Raw genomic sequence first — 20,085 nt, forward strand, 5'->3', positions numbered from 1 at the left:
TGCTCTTTAAGTTAATATATATTTATATAAATGCTTGTTGTATAAATGGTGGCTTTGTGTGTGTTGGCATATAAATGATTATTTTGCATCTCATGAACTCATGCATAATGAATTGCTATATATATATGTATGCATCATGTGTGTATCTCATAGTAAATAATAGTCGTTCTATCAAATGGGTTTCCGTCTTTTAATTTCATCAATTAATTTAATGTGTAAAGTAATATGAATTTTATTTGATTGTTAAAATACTGATATAATTGCATGTATTTTTCGCTCGACCTGCATGATACCCTCACGTGCATAACCCGACTCATAATTACATAATTGAGTTAAGGGTAATACTCTTTTAATTTAAAATTGTTTTAAGTGGGTTGTCTTAAAGTATTAGATATCCGCTTTTAACGATTTTAAATTAGAAGTATATCACATCAGTGACACCTAAAAAAATTGATTTGTCACCTTGAAATTTGGGAAATGGAAGAAAAACAATGTTCGGCTATTTAAATTTGTTGAGAAAAGGTCGTTAGAACTCATCTAAGATCTGATCTCGATATTTTTAAATAATCGAATATTATTTATCTTTCTCTAATAGCTTGGTAATTTTAATTTAATCTATTTGTGTACTTTTGAACATTGTAAAATTCATATGTTGTTTTTTGGGATCATAAATCAAATTAAAATTGAACTTGTAAATTTCATTACAAAGACATTAAATAATCGACTAGGTACTGATTTAGGGCGTTGTGGGGGGTGCTAATCCTTCTCCACGCGTAACCGACTCCCGAACTCATTTTTTGGTAACACATACTTCAATTTGTTGTTTTAATTAAAATTAATTTTATTTAAAATGACAAAACATTTTTTGGTGTCCAATCACACCCTAATTAAAGATTGGTGGCAACTCCTCGAACCGTATTCTTCTATCATAAAGGAATTTCTAAATTTTTTGAAACGAGAGGTTTTTTTTAATCACATTCACTTTTAATTTAAATTTAATCTAAAGAGAATGATTAAAAAATGGTGTGATTTTTAAAATCTCATCCGAAAAAAAAATGTTTCAACATTAACAAGTCATAATTTTTAAAATCATCAAATAATAAATTTAGTCATTAAAAATAAAAACAGGATTTAATAAGAAAATAATAAAAAATTTAAATCAAACAACATAAGAAAAATAAAATATAGAAATAAATACCATTATTCATGATGAAATATAAATATCATCAACACTAACATACAAATAAATATGTTGACGACAACACATTGATAATTGACTTTATCAAAACTCAAGCATATGATGATTATAAACACTAAAGGTAGATCAACAAAATAAATTAGTAAACATAATTTAGAGAACAGTATCAAATCCAACCCTAAAAATAGAAACATGAAAAAAAATTATTACCAAAAATAAAAGAAAAAAAGCCATAAAATCAAATAAAAATATCTAAAACTTTTATTAGGGTAAAAAAAAAAACCTTGTCATGAGGTCTAGGGGGAGGGTACCATAAAAGGGTTTGTTTGCGCGTACATTTTGCCTACTTTTGAACCCTTCAACAAGTCCAGGTTTCAAACTTCATTTCCTTGAACCACAACCTAATCTTACTACACGACCAGTTCAAAATCTTAGCTGCCCCACAATGACAATACCAACACAACTCCTCCATTAACCAATAATTTTACATACGTAAGAATATCTGCAATTACACAACCGGGTCGGTTTTATTTAATCATTGCCAAGAAACAATGGCGCTTCAATGCAGAATGGGAACTAGTGAAAATATTATTTTCAACCCTTTCTCCCTTCTAATACTTATCTCCTTATTTCACCACCTTCGTCTTCGGGGACTCTTTGGTTGATGCCGGAAACAAACAATGATTATATTTTCACCCTCGCCAAGGCCGACTCCCCTCCTTACGGCATTGACTTCAAGCCTTCCGGTGGGCAGCCGACCGGAAGATTTACAAACGGTAGAACAATAGCCAACATTGTAGGTAAACTGTTGAAATATGAAAAGAAAACGTTAAGAACTTGAGAATCCATTAATGTGAACCCTAGATGGTGGGTAGAAGCGAATGTAGTACATGAAATTAATGTACATCACTTCTCTCGGTTGTCTTGTCCTGGAAAGTTAATTTTTTTCGAGCATGCTACTATTTGTACTTTCACGAATCAGGTCTATCACTCGGAGCCTTTCCCCCACCTTACTTGGCCCCAAACACTAAAGCTGAGGCGATTTCCAGGGGAATAAACTACGCTTCTGGGGCGTCTGGAATCATGGATGAAACTGGGTTTTTCTTTGTGAGTACGATAATACATTGACAATGTTATGCAAACATTAATTGGGTCTTATCGTACCTGGAAAGTTAACTCAACATTAATGTCTTTTTCTACTATTTTATCTTACATTAATTGTTCCCCCAAGAACTTCATAAAATGAGTATATATTTGGAGTTTGGTAATGATCGAAAAGACAAATGATGCAAAATCATGCAGAATCTAATGCTTCATAGATAAAATATCTATAATCATTGGGAATAAGGGTGACATGTGACAGAGACCATACACATGCCTCGTGCATTCTTAGTTTCTTTCATTCATCTGTTTCGATCTCATGTGTAAGCACATGCTGACAAATTTCTTTTGCTTTAATCCTAATTAAACTGATCATTACCAATTATTATAACACCTTAAAAAATAATCTTAATTTTTAAAAATAGCACATGGGAGGTTTGTTGAGCTGCCGAGTTTCGTATCTTTTGAGCCGCCCTTTAACAGAACTAAAGTATCCGATGATGTTTTAATGGTTTTGAATTCAAGTCGGTGCTTACAAATTAACTACGAGCTCTTCCTATGTTTTTTGTCCAAATAAATATAACTGTTCTTAAGGTTTATGACAGTGGATTTTAACATCCACGTGCAGCCTGTAGAAATAAATACACCATTGTTCTAACTCCATGATAGCCATAATCCTTTGTTACTTTATTGGTGTCTTAATCATCAAACATGACATTAACAAAAACAAAAACAAAAACTTTGAATTGTTTGATCAGGTTTTTCAATTATCTTTTTTTTTTTTGCATGATTCTATTTTTATTAATCTGATTAATTTATTTTAATTTGTGTAAAAAATTAAAATTTTATTTATTTAATAAAATTAATTATTTTAAAATAATATAAATTTATTGATGCCGTTCTTAATTATTGATAATTTTAATTAGAATTATCTTTAATTATCTACGACTTTATCAGAATCGTTCTCTATACATTTATTCTATTTCTTCAGATAAATTGACATGATTTTCGTTTTTCTAAAAAAAATTCAATATTATTTCACTAATTCCACCAACATGGCAAATGTCAGAGGTGTAAAATCTCCATGCCAGAGCGGCCCTACCTCGGTGACAAGTAGAACAATAATGGGTGGTGGTCCAAACATATTCATCACACCGCATTTTCTATTAAAAGTATATAATTTCACACTTCCATCTTCACTTAAAACTATCGATGATTATAAGAATTAATTTATCTCAGTAGTTAAAAAATTATTATTAATTTTAGATATTATAAGTTTAAACATTAACGACTATAAAAATAATTAAACATTTATTATTAATAATTAAAAGTATTCAAAACAGATAATATTTTATAATTAATTTTAACTTAATAAAAAAACTATTGGTAATTAACGCAAATACATTTTACGGGCTGGTTAAACTATTTACTTTTAATTTTTATATGAGTTCTAAATGTATTAGGAGGATTTTTTTTATCTTCTTCTAAAATTTTTATTTTCTCTCTTTAAATAAATTAAATTTAAATTTATTAAAAAACTATTAATAGTTAATTGTGTGTTAAAGTTACTGGTTAAAAACCTATCCAATCTTTGTTAAAAAATCTGTCCAGTCTCACACGAGTCTATATCGATAAGAGTAGGGTATTGTTTTCCACTCGTATGCAGTGTATAAATAGTCAGCGTACATACTGGAAAATTTGGCCATCTAACCATAGATGTGGACAGATGGTATTAAGATATAAAGGCAATGAAAACCACCTCCCCAGGGACTAGTTTTTAATTAAATGATATATATATTGATTTTATTTAATTATATGATGTAATTTTTTATATAAATTTAAAATTGTTATATACGTAAAAATAATTTTTTGAGATTAATAGTAAAAAAGAAAAGATATTCATTAAAAAAAGATAAAAATTAATTTAAATCATCTATTTTTATTTATCTAACTATCCTAAATACGTATAAAATTAAAAAAAAAATCAGATTATGTTAGTGAATATAGCCCATATATATATATACACACACGTGTGTGTGTCTTGCTTTTACAATGCACATGATCTTCAAAGCAAAGGGGCTACCCTTATTGCTCTATTGACAAGAAAATACCCCATTCCGAAGAAGAGAGAGAAAAGCAAAAACAAAAACAAGCTTGACCTATAGAGATTGAAAGGAGAAGAGATGGAGGAGATGATGATGATGATGAGCAGCAGCAGCAGCCCTAATAATCAAAGCAATGAGGCTTCCACTTGCACTACCTGGAAAGTTTATGACAACCCTTTTTATTGTCCTCATCATCAACAACTATGGCTAAGTAGCAAGCATCCCCATCATCAAAACAACTTCCCTTTCTGTGATCTTACATCAGTTATGGATTCAGAACTGGATATTGCTCGAGCCCAGATCATTGATTTGCAAGCAGAGCTCGTAAAAAGGCAGAGTCAGTCAACAAGAAACTGGCTAAAGAGCTTGCCGAACAAAGAATGGTAAGAAAAGCATTGGAGATAGTATGTGATAAGCTTGCCCGAGAGATTTCAATGGATAAAGCTGAGATCGATAAAATGAAAAGGGATATCGAGGAAGAAAGAAACATGCTAAGGATGGCTGAAGTTATAAGGGAAGAGAGGGTTCAAATAAAGATGGCGGAGGCCAAGATTCTCTTCGAGGAAAAGTTATTAGCATTGGAGGAAACTAAACGGGCCCCGCCGCCACCGGCTGATAAAGAAGATAAACCACCATCATCCAGCAGGAATACTGGTGTAACTATGTCTTCATCAATGGCGATTCAGCGAAAAGCATCCCGAGAAACTGAGAATCCTCACATAAAGAGAGGGATAAAAGGGTTCGTTGAATTTCCAAGAGGAGTTCAGACGATTAATGGATCAAGAAGCAGGAATTGGGGTTCCAAGTTAGAGTGCCAGAAGGCTCAGCTGAGGATTCTACTGAAGCGGAAGAGCCCCATTCCATCAAATTGTAACATCATGAGTTGAAGATACTCTACATGATGATCTCCAAGTAATTTTCTGGCTTAATTTTCTTTTTTACTTTTGATTTCTCGTTGCATTCTTTCTGCAAGATTCTGTTGTAGAAAGCTACATGCTTCGGTTTTTGTAATTTACTCTAATGGTGTCAGAATGTACATGAATTTGACTGGAAAGTGTCGGTGTGGAACTGATCAGAGTAAAAATTCAATGTAAAGAAACAGCCAAAAGCTCAAAATTTTAAAGTTGACTGTAGACATCCGCACATGATAAAGAAGTTCCGTACGGTAATCTTAATGTTTTTTAATATTTTCAGTAAAGTTATATTTAAAATATTATTTTTTATCAAAAATATTAATTTTACTATCTAATTTTTGATTAAAAATAATAATATTTTAGGTATCATTTAATATTAATATTTTCGGTAGAAAAATAATATTTTAGGTAACGCTCTACTAAAAATTTTAAATATTTTAGGTAGCGGCCAATATTTATATTTCAGGTAGAAAAAATAATGTTTTAAGTAGTATTTTATCGAAAATATTAAAAAAATATTAACATTTTCATTAACGTATTTTCTTAGTCATATATTAAGACAATCGTATATTAAGTTTGTCGTATCTTAGTCACATGATAAACTTTATTGCAAACCTTAACATTGATAAAAGTAATGGAACATTTTCTCGGGAAACCTTGGGTTGAGGAAGGGATATTTCATTAATGATTTGACGGTGATCACATGTGCATTAAAACTGGGATTTCAATTCAAGGGAAGCTAATTCACAAGTCACTCTTCGAGTTCTTAGATATAGCGAGGACGATGTATGAAGTAAATTTTGAATAGGGTGTTTGTTATATGAACAATCTCTTAAGTCTTGTGCACATTTTTGTCCTCGTTCGTGGAATTCTATGCAAAATAAGGTAAATTACATGAAACTCCAAATTATGTATAATTTTTATCACTAAATTTTAAATGTTTTCAATTTGTGTTAAATATTAGTTCTAGATCCAATTATGACATTTAAGTCATTAAATTGTTAAAGGTAGTAAACTTTAGTTACTTTCCCATGAAATTTAATTTTTGCATCAATTTTGACTGTGAATTTTAAAATACTTCAACTTTAGACAGTAAATTTTAGTTTTATATCAAATTGGTTTGTGTAGAAAATCGTAAAATCTTACTTTCGTTGTTTGTTATTGAGTATCATTTGCCACAAGATCAATATCAAATAGTTTGAATTTTACTCCTCTTCTTTTTCCTAGGATTAATTTTTTCACAAAACCAATTTAAAATTGATAAAGATCCATCTATAAATTCAATGTTCTAATGCTTCAATCTTTTCTTATAGCCATCTAGTAAGGTTAATTTTAAGGTATGTTGTTCGTGAGTTTTAAAGATTTTTTTTGAGAAAATCTAAACAGATAAAATGACAGAGAACAATAAAATGAATTCATCAGTATTTAGGATGTCCTAAAACACGTAAAATAATAACAGTTTTCAACTGGGATTAAAATTGGATAGAAAAAAAAACTATAACTTGAATCTTTGATGATAAATTGACTTTTACGTCAATATATGTTGGTGCTAAATTACTATGTTATCATGTTGTTAGTAATTTAACGATTTAATATTTTATTTGAATCTAAAATAAAAATTTAATGTGATAATACAATTACATTTTAGGCAGTATGCTAAGAAAATAAGAACGCGAGATAATCGAAATATCAAGCTACATGTCTACCAGTGGAGTTCCTACACCAAGACCCAACGGTGACTGGGTCTGACTCAATCATCAATCCCTTATCACGAACTTTCTCAGTCAGAACAGAGTTCAAGGTGCAGATTTGTAGCCGAAATTTCAGCTATAATTGGAAGTGAAGAACCAAACGGACCTGCAAACAAATGATCATATTATACAGATAAAAAAATGATGAGGATCCTCCATTTCTTCCTGACACCAAGGGCATAAACGTAGATTGAACTGAATTGGAAAAACCCTAGTCGGGAAGTCTTTCCGATAAACGCAGCCAAATGAAAGTGTGAACCTTGGGAAGAATTCTCAATGTCCATATAATTTTGAAGTTCATCTCAACATCGTCACACACATTTTGGTTCACAAGTGAAGACAACTTTTTCACCCGAAACATCCTTTTATCGTCTGGAGTCCACACTATTCTGTCGGGCTTTCAAATTCACCCTGTCACAATAGTCCACCACCAGGATCTTTTTTCCATCCAGTAGTGGACGAGTGAAGAAGTTCCCACAAAGAGCATGGCATAACGACGTACGGATGGATTACTCAATTGCATTTCTATTAATGACAAAAGAATCTCGTCAACGGTAAGCAATTCATTTTGATTTGGATGAAGAGGTGTGGTCATGAGAAAATGACCTTCAATATATATTTAAAAGAAAAAGAGGATAGATCGTAATGTGGAAGAAAAAGGTCAATCGTGATAATGAATAGTTGATCCCTTTTTATAGTCTTGATTGGGATATTTATAGCAACTTTTAGTGTGAGTCAATCGTAATATCATAATGATTATTTGTAGATTGATCAAAGTATCAGACTATAAATATATGACAGTCAAACATTAGATTTCGTCCTGAGAAGTCACGTGGACTTATTAAAGGTTTTGTCTAAGGGGATGTTTGTTTGTCTCTTAATGTAATCATTCAGCACTGAATGTTGAACCGTTTAGCATTCAGCGCGTTTGTTTCGCACATCTGAATGATTCAGTGCTGACTGATTCAGCAAAACAGTGTTGAATGATTCAGCACAAAAGTACATTCTGAATGATTCAGAGCAATTATCAAACAACATGTCACTTTCAGAGTTAATTCATACAGAGCCTCTGAATCATTCAACATTTGAATCATTCAGCGCTTAATCATTCTGAAGTAAACAAACAACCCCTAAGTCTTGTCTATTTGGAGTTCTTTGCTCGGAAGAAGTGAGATTTTAAGGGCTTCGCTCTGTTTTGAAAACTGGACCGGACCGATCGGTTCAACCGGGAACCGTTACATAGTCCGGTTCAATCTAAATCAGTTGAACCGCTATTAGTGAATCGGCCAGAACCGCTGAACCGTTTGAACTGAACCGACTGAAAACCGGAAAAAACCAGGATTTTTTTTAAATTAAACCAAACAACGTCGTTTGTTAAACGAGCCAAGTCGAACTCGAGTATTGCTGAGCTCGACTCGAACTTGAAAACTTTAAAAGTAAGCTCAACTCAACTCAAACTCACAAGCTAAAAATTATCAAGTTCAACTCAAACTCGAAATATAATATTGAAACTTGAACTCAAAAAGGTTTGAACTCAAAAAAAAAAAATAGAAGCTCGATTGAAGCCTAAAATTCGAGCTTGATTGAAGTGAAAGAATAGTTCACTCAATGCTCACCAAAAGGTTCCATGATTTTGAATGTCAAACTACCTCTATTATTTATAGAAGTTAGTTGTAATGCGCTTCTATGTTTCTTAGCAATGTGAGATTGTTTTGTTATCATATTTTTACTCTTTAGGCTTTTGGGATGCTCTTCTATGTTTCTTAGCCATGTGAGATTGTTTTTAAAAAAAATTAAACCAAACAATATCATTTTGTTATGATTTTTTAACCCCAAATTTATTTTTTAATTATAGTTATATAATTATATTTATTATTTAATATGTTTTACCTTAAATATTATGTTGTAGTTAATTTGAATCATTTTGTTTCACTTGATTTTATGATTTTTAATTTATATATGTTATGACTTGCTTTTAATATGACTTGTGATATAAAAAATTATTTTTTATTAAATATTTTTGGTATTTTTTATTTAATTTTTTAAATAATTATGACGTCGTCTGGTTCTTCCGATCGGTCGGATCAATTCGACCGGTTGAACCAGTGAACCGATAATATGACCGGTTCACTAACCTGTCCGGTTCTGAAAACCATGGGGATTCGGTAAGCGAAGATATCAATATAAAAACCCATTTTTGATGAAGTGCTAAAACATGATGAAAGATGAGAATGGTGCTAACAAATCCAAGTGTTATCATCAAATATGGAACCAAATAAGGAAAGTAGAGTGTACGGCGACTTAAAAAACTAATAATTCAACTACTAATCACGATTTACCCAGAAATACTAATAATCAAGATTTAAGTGTACGAACACTTAAAAGCATTTTTTTTACATAAAGAAAAAAGAAAATACAACTTAAGAGTAAAAAGGAAATTATAGATATGTAGAACTAAAAGAAATATTAAAGATACGATACGATACGAATTCAGCTCGAAGTAAATATTATATTTTTATAATAATTTTACAAATTCATTGATGTAAATTACATCATGTAATGTTTAAAATCGATTAATAATAAATACAGTAGTTTAGAAATTAAAAAAAAATTGTAAAATCGATTAAAGAGAAACAATTGAGACAACTGAGAATAATGAAAGGACGAGCCATGGCAATGGCATAGACCCCATTCCTCGATCATCGAACAGTCATTTATCACATAGGTTAAAATCTATTAAGGCACTGAAATTTCACAAAATAAATAAAAATAAATAGATTTCCACAGACCGTAATATATATATCATATTTAGTTTTTCAATTTGTATTTTTAAATTTTTGGTTTATACATTTATACTCTTATATTACTTATTAATCTTATAACTTAAACTCTCGATTTAAATTAAGAATGATTATAAATTGGGTTGGATTAAATTTTTATTTTAAATTTGATCTGAATATAATATTTTTTATATGTTATTTAGTCCGAGGGGTTTAAGAAAATTTCACAAGACCTGATTTTTAAAATAAAAATATGTCTTCAATTTAACTAGAAACGTATCTATAATTCTAATTTTATTATGCAAAACATAGGCCTAATTCAAAAAATATAGATAAAAAAATATTATCTCTAAATATACAAAAAAATAAATTATATTATTATTCTCAAATCGAATAGATACAGGGTGAAATTAGGAATTTATTAAAATGAGGTTGAAGTGTTTTTTTATTTTTCATAAATATAATTTTTTAATTGAGGGGTCCTGATAAGTTTTCCTTTATTTATTTTTAGAAGTATATTTTTTTAATATTAATTAATACTTAAAAAATAATTAGCGGTGCAAGACTCCCTTGGTCTCATGATTTTCTGCCCATGGGTAGATTATTTTGCATCATAAATTTGACTCGATCTTATCATTCAACAACTATGATTTTGTCTTTTTTTTAAATGATATGATCTAAATCTAAATAAAAATAACAAAATTAGCCCTCAATATTTATAAAAATGATTATTTCGATGTATATTTTTTTAGTATTTTAATCTCAACGTTAGTTGACTAATAGACAATATATATTATTGATTTGATATTTTTAAATATAATTAATTACATATTATATGTCGCATCATTTAAAGGGATGATATGACATGTGTTACGTCATTTAAAATAATGATATGAAATGTGTTTTATTAAGTATATGTGAAAATAACATGTCAACAAATTACGTTAACTATTAATCAAGTGACGATTTTCATCAAACGTAAATTGTTTTGATCAACAATTGAAACAATACGAGCTAAAATACTTTATAAAAAGAAAAAATGAGTAAAAATAACTACTTATATAAACATTAAAAACTAATAATATCATTATACTTCTAAAAAAATTGAACATATAATATCAAATTAAGTCAAAAACACTTAAATTCAAAACGAATATCAAATCCTAATCAAAATATTTGTGTCAAATATGATATTATCCTCTATGTAATGATAGTAGTTAACATTTTCCGAAATAAACCCATTCTCAATAATTGCAGAATGAGCCTAATTAGCATGCTTCTCAAGAATTAAAAGTTATGGCTATAATTACACTAAACCAAGCTAAAATCCTCGGTCCAAATTAAATGAATGATTTCTTGAAAAATTATAAATATAGCACAAATTAGTTACGGCATCACATCAATCGGGTCTGGTCCCCCCACACGCTCACTCGAAACCCAACTGGACCCCACAATCCTGCCTTTCACGTCTCCCGATGCGCTCACAGCCACACACAAAAAAGTTTAACGCCGTTAACTTTGACGGCTTGCACAGTCAACTAAGCAAATTAAAAACCAGTCAGAAAAAGTAAAATCGAAAGGCCAAACGTCCATTCTCAGTTTCAATCAAGCATGGCTGTTTTGTACCTGAAGCTTCCAACACTTGTGTTGTTAGGATATAAATATCGGTACATTATCGGAATAATGATCATTATATAATGATAATGGTAACAACTCAAATTATAAATGTAAGATTACAATACACATAATAACATTTATTATATATGTAATTTGCGAAAAACATAAACAATATAGGTGAAAACACGGATACAATCGCAGTTTAAATCTATTACAGTGTCTTGAAGGATTTTAAGACACCGTTAAACAATGGCTAACGTTTGAGGGGATGTGTCTGCGTTTTGTCTGTAATCCATAAGGGGTTCGAATGTTGGAAGAAAAGAAGCAAAGCGAAACGCATGGCTGAAAATAGCGGCACCGCTACATCATAATATCTGTCAACTTCTCTTTTATATATTAGCAACAAACGCCACTGGTTTGGCTTGAGATGTGTGGAGAGAAACAAAGGGGATTGATTTACAGTGTCGGGTAAGAGCTTTGTTTTCTCTCTCTTTTTTATTTTGCGAAAAAGAGTGAAAGTAGTTCGGGTTTAAGGTTGTCTTGTCTTGCTCTGTTTCTTTTTTAATGGGAAAGGTGGCATTTTGAAGACATGGATACAACGAATAATGCTTTTGTGGGTAAAGATGAAGGGTCGGGAAGATCAGATCAGAGCTTCATGGTAATGAAAATGCCAATGGCTCTTCATAATCACGACCAGCATTCATCATCGTCGTCATCATCTTCTTGTTATGTTGATGGATTTGATGGAGGAGCTAGTGGTGGTGGGCCCATTGTTTGCAACACAAGCAATCAGGAACCATGCAGGGGCGATATATACGATGTTGTAGGTGCTGCTTCTGCTGCTGCAGTTGTGTTAAAGTCTCTGCACCATCACTCCTTTTCCGCTGACCCTTCTTTTGCTCATAATTTTTCCGGTAAAAGAAGAAAAAGAAAAGCTCTTTTTTTCCCTTCATCCATTATTCTTCTAATTTTGTTTTATGAAGTGATTAAAAGACTCTTTTAGATTAATGCATGGTGCTCAAAATTTAATGAAAGTAGGAGAAATGGCAGCGCCTGTGAATGCTATAGTTCCTTTCACAGCTGCTCAGTGGCAAGAGCTGGAAAGGCAGACCATGATATTCAAGTATATGATGGCATCTGTCCCTATCCCTGCTGAACTCCTTATACCCATCACTAGAAACTCTTCAAATGGTAATCTTTTTCTTCTTCTTTCGTTAGCTTTTTCTTGCATTGATTATAAGGGATCGTCGGCATGCAATTTTTGTTGCTGATAGTAGCGGTGAAGGGGTCTTTGGAATTGGGGTTTTCGAGCAATAGCTCGGACCCGGAGCCATGGAGGTGCAGGAGAACAGATGGGAAGAAATGGAGGTGCTCGAGAGACGTGGCTCCTGACCAAAAGTACTGCGAGCGTCACTCTCATAAGAGCCGTCCCCGTTCAAGAAAGCCTGTGGAATTGCCAAACCACTCATCCAACAATGATCCCAAGTCACAAACACTTAACAACATGGCATCTGATGGCACCAAGCAGCCTCATCAAACCCCACATTTTACAAGCCACAACGATGCTCGTTTATTCACATCTTCATTTGATCAATCCAGGTGGGTCTGATATAATTTTGTCCATGTTAGTATATAAATGCATGATGTGGATTTGTTGTCTTACGCGAGTTACTGTTAATGGTTGTCCCGTGAAGGTGCTTGGAGTGGTTCGTGAAAGGGGAGACCGCCGTTCCTTTTGCCAACAATTCTAACACCGAGTGGCAGCATTTCAAGGCACAAGGGACAAATTATGGGGGAAATGCAAGTGAACATCATCAGCTCAATTTGCAAGCTCAACATCTAAACGAGCAGTTTAACCCCGGTTTGGCCTCTTTGGGAGGAGCCTTGAATATCAACCAAGCACATTCACAAGAAACGAGGGCCTTCATCGATGCATGGTCAACAGAGGACAGAGAGGTTGTTCAAATGGATGGAATAGGGAGCAAATGCCGTGTTTATTCAAATGAGAAGCTACCACTCTCATCTCTCACACTGTCAATGTCAGCTGGGATCGAAAACAATCAAGAGGAAGACGATGAGAACAGTCATGAGATGGGCGGGTTCGGTTTCATGGGCTTAGCAACAGAAAATGTGAGGGCTTTGAGACCACCACCCCAAATGGCGGATAACATTTCATGGATGGGGTCGTCGCCTGGTGGACCACTGGCTGAAGCACTGTGTCTTGGCATTGCAACTAGTCAGACCACAAGTACAAGTAGCTGCAGCAAGAGCACATGAGACGTCCACCACGGCTAGTTGCAGCAGCTAGTTAACTTTGGTCTTCAACTTTATTAACTTTGATAATGTAAGAACTTTGCTAATATTGGACAAAGGGTTTTCTTAAATGGAAAAAACAATGTCGCTGTTAAGCCCAAAAGCTTATGGAATGCGATGATTTGTGAATGGCTGAATAACCTGTTTCTTTTTCGTTTTGGAAAAAAAGAGGTGTATGATTTGCTTTGGCCTCCATGCTTTTACATCCCATATAGCTCATTAACATCAGTGATTTTGAATTTGCAGTGTAGAAATATGAATAGATATGTTCAATTTCCATTTAAAATCAATGATGCTATCATTTATCATCATCAGAAGCTTGCAGAAGGAACATGTTAGCAGTCTATCACTTGTCTTTTTTATCACATTTAGAAAGTACAGTACTCTCAATGAGCAAGGAGTCTATTAATTAGCATCCTGCATCCATAAATGTTTTCCTATGTCATGGGTGTCAGAATGGAAGTTTTCTTCATTTAAACTCTTTCTCAGAAAGAATAAAAAGATAAAATTTCCATCATTCAAGTCACAAATGAAAGGAGAAACTTTTATTTACTTGTTAGTTGTTAATAGTGTTAATGATGTGAGTTTCCTTCTGATACTTTGACTGAAACTGTTTAATTTACTCACATGCTATACTATGATTAGGTATTGGGAATAGAAAAGGGCATAGAACTATTGGGCACCAATGGCATCTGAGACCACAAAATCTTTGAAATACCATAAGATTACACCACCTTTTCTAAGCACAAATAATGCATTTTAATTTCAAATCAGTCGAACAACGTGCAAAGAATGAAGACGTAGACAATAATCATGTCTCATTTCAACCACCTTAGATCGGTAGTTGAACATGGAGAAACTTCACCCCCAAAACTTTCTGTATAGGAACAGTATAGTGATTCTTTCTCCATCCCGTAGTGACCCTCAAATGCACTCTTGAAGCTAGGGCTTCTCAAGTTCTGGCTAAAGCTACTGCCAACATGGTTTTCAGGAGCTGGATATGAGAGTCTCTTCTTAGCTAAAGAACCACCTCGTTCCCTCTCTGGTGTCGATGGCCTTTGCCTTGGTGTACTCTGGGATCGCACCTTAGCCTTTGCAGACTCCGTGGCAGCCATATAATTCGGCACCGTGGTGGCAGCTGCGTTTCCATACCGATATATTCCATTTGTTGTGCAATATGTGGAAGCCAAACTAGGGGTGTTTGCTGCTGAGCTGTAGCATTTCTCTTCTTTCAAGCACCGAGGGCTGGATGAACGTACTTGCAAAGGCTTTGTCTTGCAAGGGGGTGGTGTCGGTGGAAATTGATTGAGACAGAAACCGTGGGGTTCTCTTTCCATTTGGGGAACGACCGAGTGTGAAGTGGAAAATTGTCTATGATGTTGAGAAGAGTAGGATTGGAGCTTATAACTATCTATTTCTACAGTCTTTATAGAGTCTCTTTTATCGGTTGATGCCCTGTTGTTGCTCTCCCATTGCTTTGTAGCCATCCACCGATCAAGCCATTTCGTTCTTTCTTCAACCTCCTTTTCATCTTCGCCGGATGGGTTCCTTCTCGATCTCCATATCTTATATGTTTAAGATTATTATTAGTTAAATCCATGCACTGGTTCCAATACAACTACACTCATGCACTGGTTACCTGGTTAGAGAAAGCATAAGCAAGTGCCTTCTCACGTTTCAATGCAGCTTCCCTCCTGTTCTGCAACAATACTTCGATCTCTTCACTTGTCTGTGGCATGTCTTCCCACTCATCTGTTGTACAGCTCATATCTCGGGACTGTGGCATAAAACCAACCATGTACTTGAAATGAAAAAAGATAAATGCAGTTTTTAAAAGAAGGAAAAAGTTGATTATGGCTTACTTACCATGGACTTCCGCCTACGAATATCTTGAAGATATCTAGACTCCCACAACGCATTGGTTTCATCAAACATAGACTTTCTGTACCCTTCATGTGAAAGCCTTGCACGTTGTTGATCGAGCACTCTATCTTGTACTCTAACCAAAGATTGCATGCATTTTAGTGCCAACTTTGTTTGCCTTCTGACGTTGTGTCCTCTCACTAAAGCTTGAAGCTTCACTAGCCCCTTCAGTGCACGCAATGCTCTCCTTGCCTTCACAAAAAACCATGAAAAACATAGATTACTTAGATACAGACCAGACAGTTGCAGGCTTGCAGCAGAATGTTTTAATAGTTTAAGTAACTTCACTTACTAGGTAACCTCTGAATGCTGTTTGAATGACAACAGCGGCATAGTGTTCTCTAACGTTGGCATAATTTGAAGGTCTAGAACTAAGCCTAACGATCTCAACCGCCGCTTGAGCTGTTGCCACTGCAGCTTCAGCTGCTGCAACGGCAATCGCATGACGTGTCTCTGCAAAGTCCAATGACGCATTCACAGGTACTGTGCTCTCTGCAGAAGCTTCTGTCGGTGTCTTTGCTCCACATTGTTGAACATGATTAATATTACTAGGTCTTCTAAAGAGCCATCTCCTTTTCTCCCTCTTCTGCACCACCAAATTGATTAATTACTCGAAAACAAGTATATACAGATGCAGTTAAATAACAAGCAACTACCTTTTCTTCCTCTTCCTGCCCACATTCTTCACGTCTTCTGCTACTCATTTTCTCATTATCTTTAGCCGGAGACCTGAAAGCCTTTTTCACCATCGACAACCACGAGGTAGCGGTGTTCTTTCCCATGGTCAGGTAGATGGTTGATTCCTTCAGAAACCATGAATATATTTGTAAAGGAGAGAAAGAGATAGAGAAGAGCAGATGATGTTCATTTGTTGCAGAATCTAACAGGCGGTACGAGCTCCAATATATCTGCTAAGCGGTAGGTGTTTTCTAGTGGCATGGGGAACTAAAACAAATGGGGAGAGTGTCAGATACTTTGTCACGAAAAACCAGTAAAAACACTACCATATTATATGATAGAAGATAACATGAGAAAGGAGAGACTAGAGTGTTTACTGTTCAGTTTTTTTGCATAAGAATCCAAAGTCCCTTGAAAATTGCTAGGCCTTTTCGATTGATGGGTCTTTTAAAACAACTGAACAAACCCCATTGGCTTCACGTGTTTATCGGCAGCAGCAGGAGCAGTGATTCACTAGAGGGATTAGTTTTTCTTTTGTTGTTGTTGTATTATCGACATTAACGATTCCTCGAAGACCACCAAACGTACCACCAACTTGAACAAAAGCCAAAGGGAATCACCCTTGGATGAGTTGGCTACTTGGCTCCATTTCCATGGCGGACTGGTCAAACTTGGATTCTACTGCATTGTATATAGTTTCCCAAATCGTTTCTTGTCTGTAAAACACAAGGACAAATGAAAAATTCTAACACTATCACCAACACAATTTTCATTAGATTTTTTTACAGAAAGTCGCGGTGCATGAAGGCAGGGGGCCAGTGCGTGATTAAAGGCTGGTGTTGCTGCAGTTTGCTGCTCTTGTCTTTGGGTGTAGTCTCAGCTCTCAAGTCCCCCCACATCTTTGCTCTGTGATTTCCTTTAAATGTACTTGAGTTGAATCACAATTATTGTCACATGGTTTCCTCAACTAGCTTCTGAATCGTCTCTCCGGGAATCGCAGGCAGCACTCATTTACATGCATTAAATCCTTCAAAATTTATATTCTATTTTAAGTAATGGTTTAAATGACACTGTTGACCATTTTCCATGCTATAAAATTAGATCAAGTATATAAGATGTTGTAAAATTTTAAATTTGGTGTTGAATTCATCTTTAAATCATAACTTAATACGATTGTAGTATTAAATTTTAGTTTTGTATGTAATTATATCATTAGACGGTTAAGTAATAAATAGTAAATTGTGTGAACGATAATATCTATCAAAGTGATAATATAACCAAAACGATAAAATTAATCAAACTAGCAGTACCTCACCCGCTACGCAGGGATTTTCATTTTTTATATAGTTTTAGTTTAACTAATATAAATTCTATAAAATTTTATTAATTATGAAAATTAAATCTACTGTAGTCGTTTAAGATTGAATACAAATTATAAATTAAATTGGTAAGATAATACTCGGACCATTCACTCTTTTTTAGAGTAATACGTATAATCATCGACTAGAAATGGCATTTGAAATCACAATGTCACGAATACTATCAAAAAATTATAAAATAAAAGACAAAGAAGTAGACATTGTGGAGACATAATGGACAAGAACATGCCCCGCACCATTAGTAGAGTGCCGGATAAAATGGACGTATATGTGCGGATGGGATGTCAATAATCCTTGAGGTTTAAGAAGATAGAAACTCAGCATCGAAAGGTCTGAATGCGAATCTGTCTGCTGGCGAACAATATTTTTCGATTTGTTCTTAACTTCGATATGAGGAGAGTCGAATTCCTGAGCCAGGCGAAGACCATGACAAATACAGACAAACATGACCCATGCTCATCGCGTGCAATAATGTCAAATTATAATTGATAATTAAGTTGGATTTTATTGTAATTATTTTATTAGAATAAGAATTCTTAGTGATAAAATATTTGACTCTAAATAGAGATAATATCTTAACCTAATGTATGAGAGAATTATTTTGGAGAAATGAAATACTTTCGGTATCTATAACGGATTTTAGGATACATGTGATATCATGTACTTGTACTCTTCGTATTCTCTACATCTATAATGGAGTTATGTTTATCTCGCCAGTGGAGGTACACAAGGTCAAATCACGTTAAATCTCGTGCATGTTTTATTTTATGTTGATATCGCTTTGGTTATTTTTTTCACTTACAAATTCTAACAAGTTATATCAGAGCTATGGTTCATACTTTGAAATTTTGAAGAATTTGTTCACTACAGCAAAATTGGCTTTTTGCGGCGTTTTTAAGCGCCGCAAAAACACATGCGGCGTTATGACAAACGCCGTAAAAAGCGCTGCTAAAGTTTGTGTCGTTTGTTAACGAAAAACGCCGTAATAGGTAACGATATATAGCGGCGTTTGTTGAACAAACACCGCAATAGGTATCGAGACAAACGTCACAATAGGTTTTGATATTTAGCGACGTTTTTCCCACAAACGCCACAATAGGTGTTGAGATTTAACGGCATTTTTTTATTCAAACGCAGCTAAATGTATAGTATATAGCGGTGTTTTTAGGATATAAACGTCGCTAAAGGTATGGTATATAGCGGCATTTTTAGGATACAAACCGCTAAAGGTCTGGTATATAACGGTATTTTTAGGATACAAACGCCGTTAAATGTATGGTATATTGAGGCATTTTTTTTACAAACGCCACTAAATAACATAGAATTTAACCAATTTAAAAATTATGTTTAATTACCCCAAATCTGTTTTTTCAACATGTTCCATTATCCAACAAACATGACATCAATAACATCAAACTCTATATCCATAACAAGCAACATCAAATCCAATATAATAAATAAAAGTTTTCATTAACGTAATATAAGTTCTGTTAAACACGGTTCAGTAACATTAACAGAATGCTGATAACATAAATGATACTATGATGGTGGATCGATGCATGGATATTTCGAAGTTATTTTGTGTACCGATGCACCCATAGTGCATCGATACACTCCTAAAGGAAAAGTTGAAATTTGGTTTATTAAATTAGCTTGAGTTATTAACATCAAGTTATAAGGTTTAGGCTTTTGATAATCATCTCGGAAATTATATTTATGTAGATATCGAGCCTAAACGAGTTACGGAACAATCGAAGAGTTAGGATTGAATCAAAGCAAGCAAGGCTAAGGTGGGTGCAATTTAAATTGTACTTATGTGATTGATCAAACATTGGCTTGCGATGAGCCAATGATAGAGTTATTATGGTAAAAAGTAACTTATAAAATGTTATGTGATTACTATGTGTGTATTAATACATAGAAATGGATGTATGTTATTATATGTTACATGATTTACATGCTTACGTGAAAATGCAACATATGATATATGTTACTTGATATGACATGCAAGGTTACATGAACAAATGAGAAATGATAAAAGCCATATGAAATGATCTATGTGAATACATGTATTTATGATACGTGTTATATGATATTAGATATATGTTTACATATACATGTGGTATGTGACAGAAGAGAAGGAACATGTGATTATGAGATCAATGATTACACGTACATATGATACGTGACTGAAAAGAAAATATATGTGTTTATAAGAGAAAGTATATGAATAAGTAATATGAACTGTTATAAATGATAATGCCCATGTTATGTGATATGAGAGCTAGGGGTATAGTTGGCATGCCAAGGGTCGAGGGTTTACCTA

General features: G+C 33.6%; 2 protein-coding genes and 1 pseudogene across 3 annotated transcripts; 2 read left to right on the forward strand and 1 right to left on the reverse strand.

Moving 5' to 3' along the window:
• Positions 1-4,410: 4,410 nt before the first annotated feature.
• On the forward strand, positions 4,411-5,312 carry LOC120155260 (annotated as a pseudogene).
• A 6,478-nt stretch (positions 5,313-11,790) lies between these two features.
• Positions 11,791-13,762, forward strand: LOC120155251 (growth-regulating factor 8-like). 2 transcript variants are annotated; one of them, XM_039166825.1, is made up of 4 exons: positions 11,791-12,380; positions 12,502-12,657; positions 12,744-13,065; positions 13,161-13,762. In XM_039166825.1, the coding sequence occupies exons 1-4, from the start codon at positions 12,056-12,058 to the stop codon at positions 13,741-13,743; spliced, it is 1,386 nt and encodes a 461-aa protein (XP_039022756.1). In that variant the 5' UTR covers positions 11,791-12,055; the 3' UTR covers positions 13,744-13,762. The 2 variants fall into 2 exon arrangements, with proteins under 2 accessions (XP_039022756.1, XP_039022757.1); XM_039166826.1 differs by having other exon boundaries at positions 12,505-12,657.
• Positions 13,763-14,533: 771 nt separating this feature from the next.
• Positions 14,534-16,640, reverse strand: LOC120155331 (protein IQ-DOMAIN 1-like). Its single transcript, XM_039166882.1, has 5 exons — positions 16,359-16,640; positions 15,995-16,288; positions 15,646-15,894; positions 15,419-15,556; positions 14,534-15,344 (listed from the first exon to the last, which is right to left on the reverse strand). The coding sequence occupies exons 1-5, from the start codon at positions 16,482-16,484 to the stop codon at positions 14,598-14,600; spliced, it is 1,554 nt and encodes a 517-aa protein (XP_039022813.1). The 5' UTR covers positions 16,485-16,640; the 3' UTR covers positions 14,534-14,597.
• Positions 16,641-20,085: the final 3,445 nt, after the last annotated feature.

Source organism: Hibiscus syriacus, unplaced genomic scaffold (assembly GCF_006381635.1).
Source record: "Hibiscus syriacus cultivar Baekdansim isolate YM2019G1 unplaced genomic scaffold, ASM638163v2 tig00111166_pilon, whole genome shotgun sequence".
NCBI classification, from domain to species: domain Eukaryota; kingdom Viridiplantae; phylum Streptophyta; class Magnoliopsida; order Malvales; family Malvaceae; genus Hibiscus; species Hibiscus syriacus.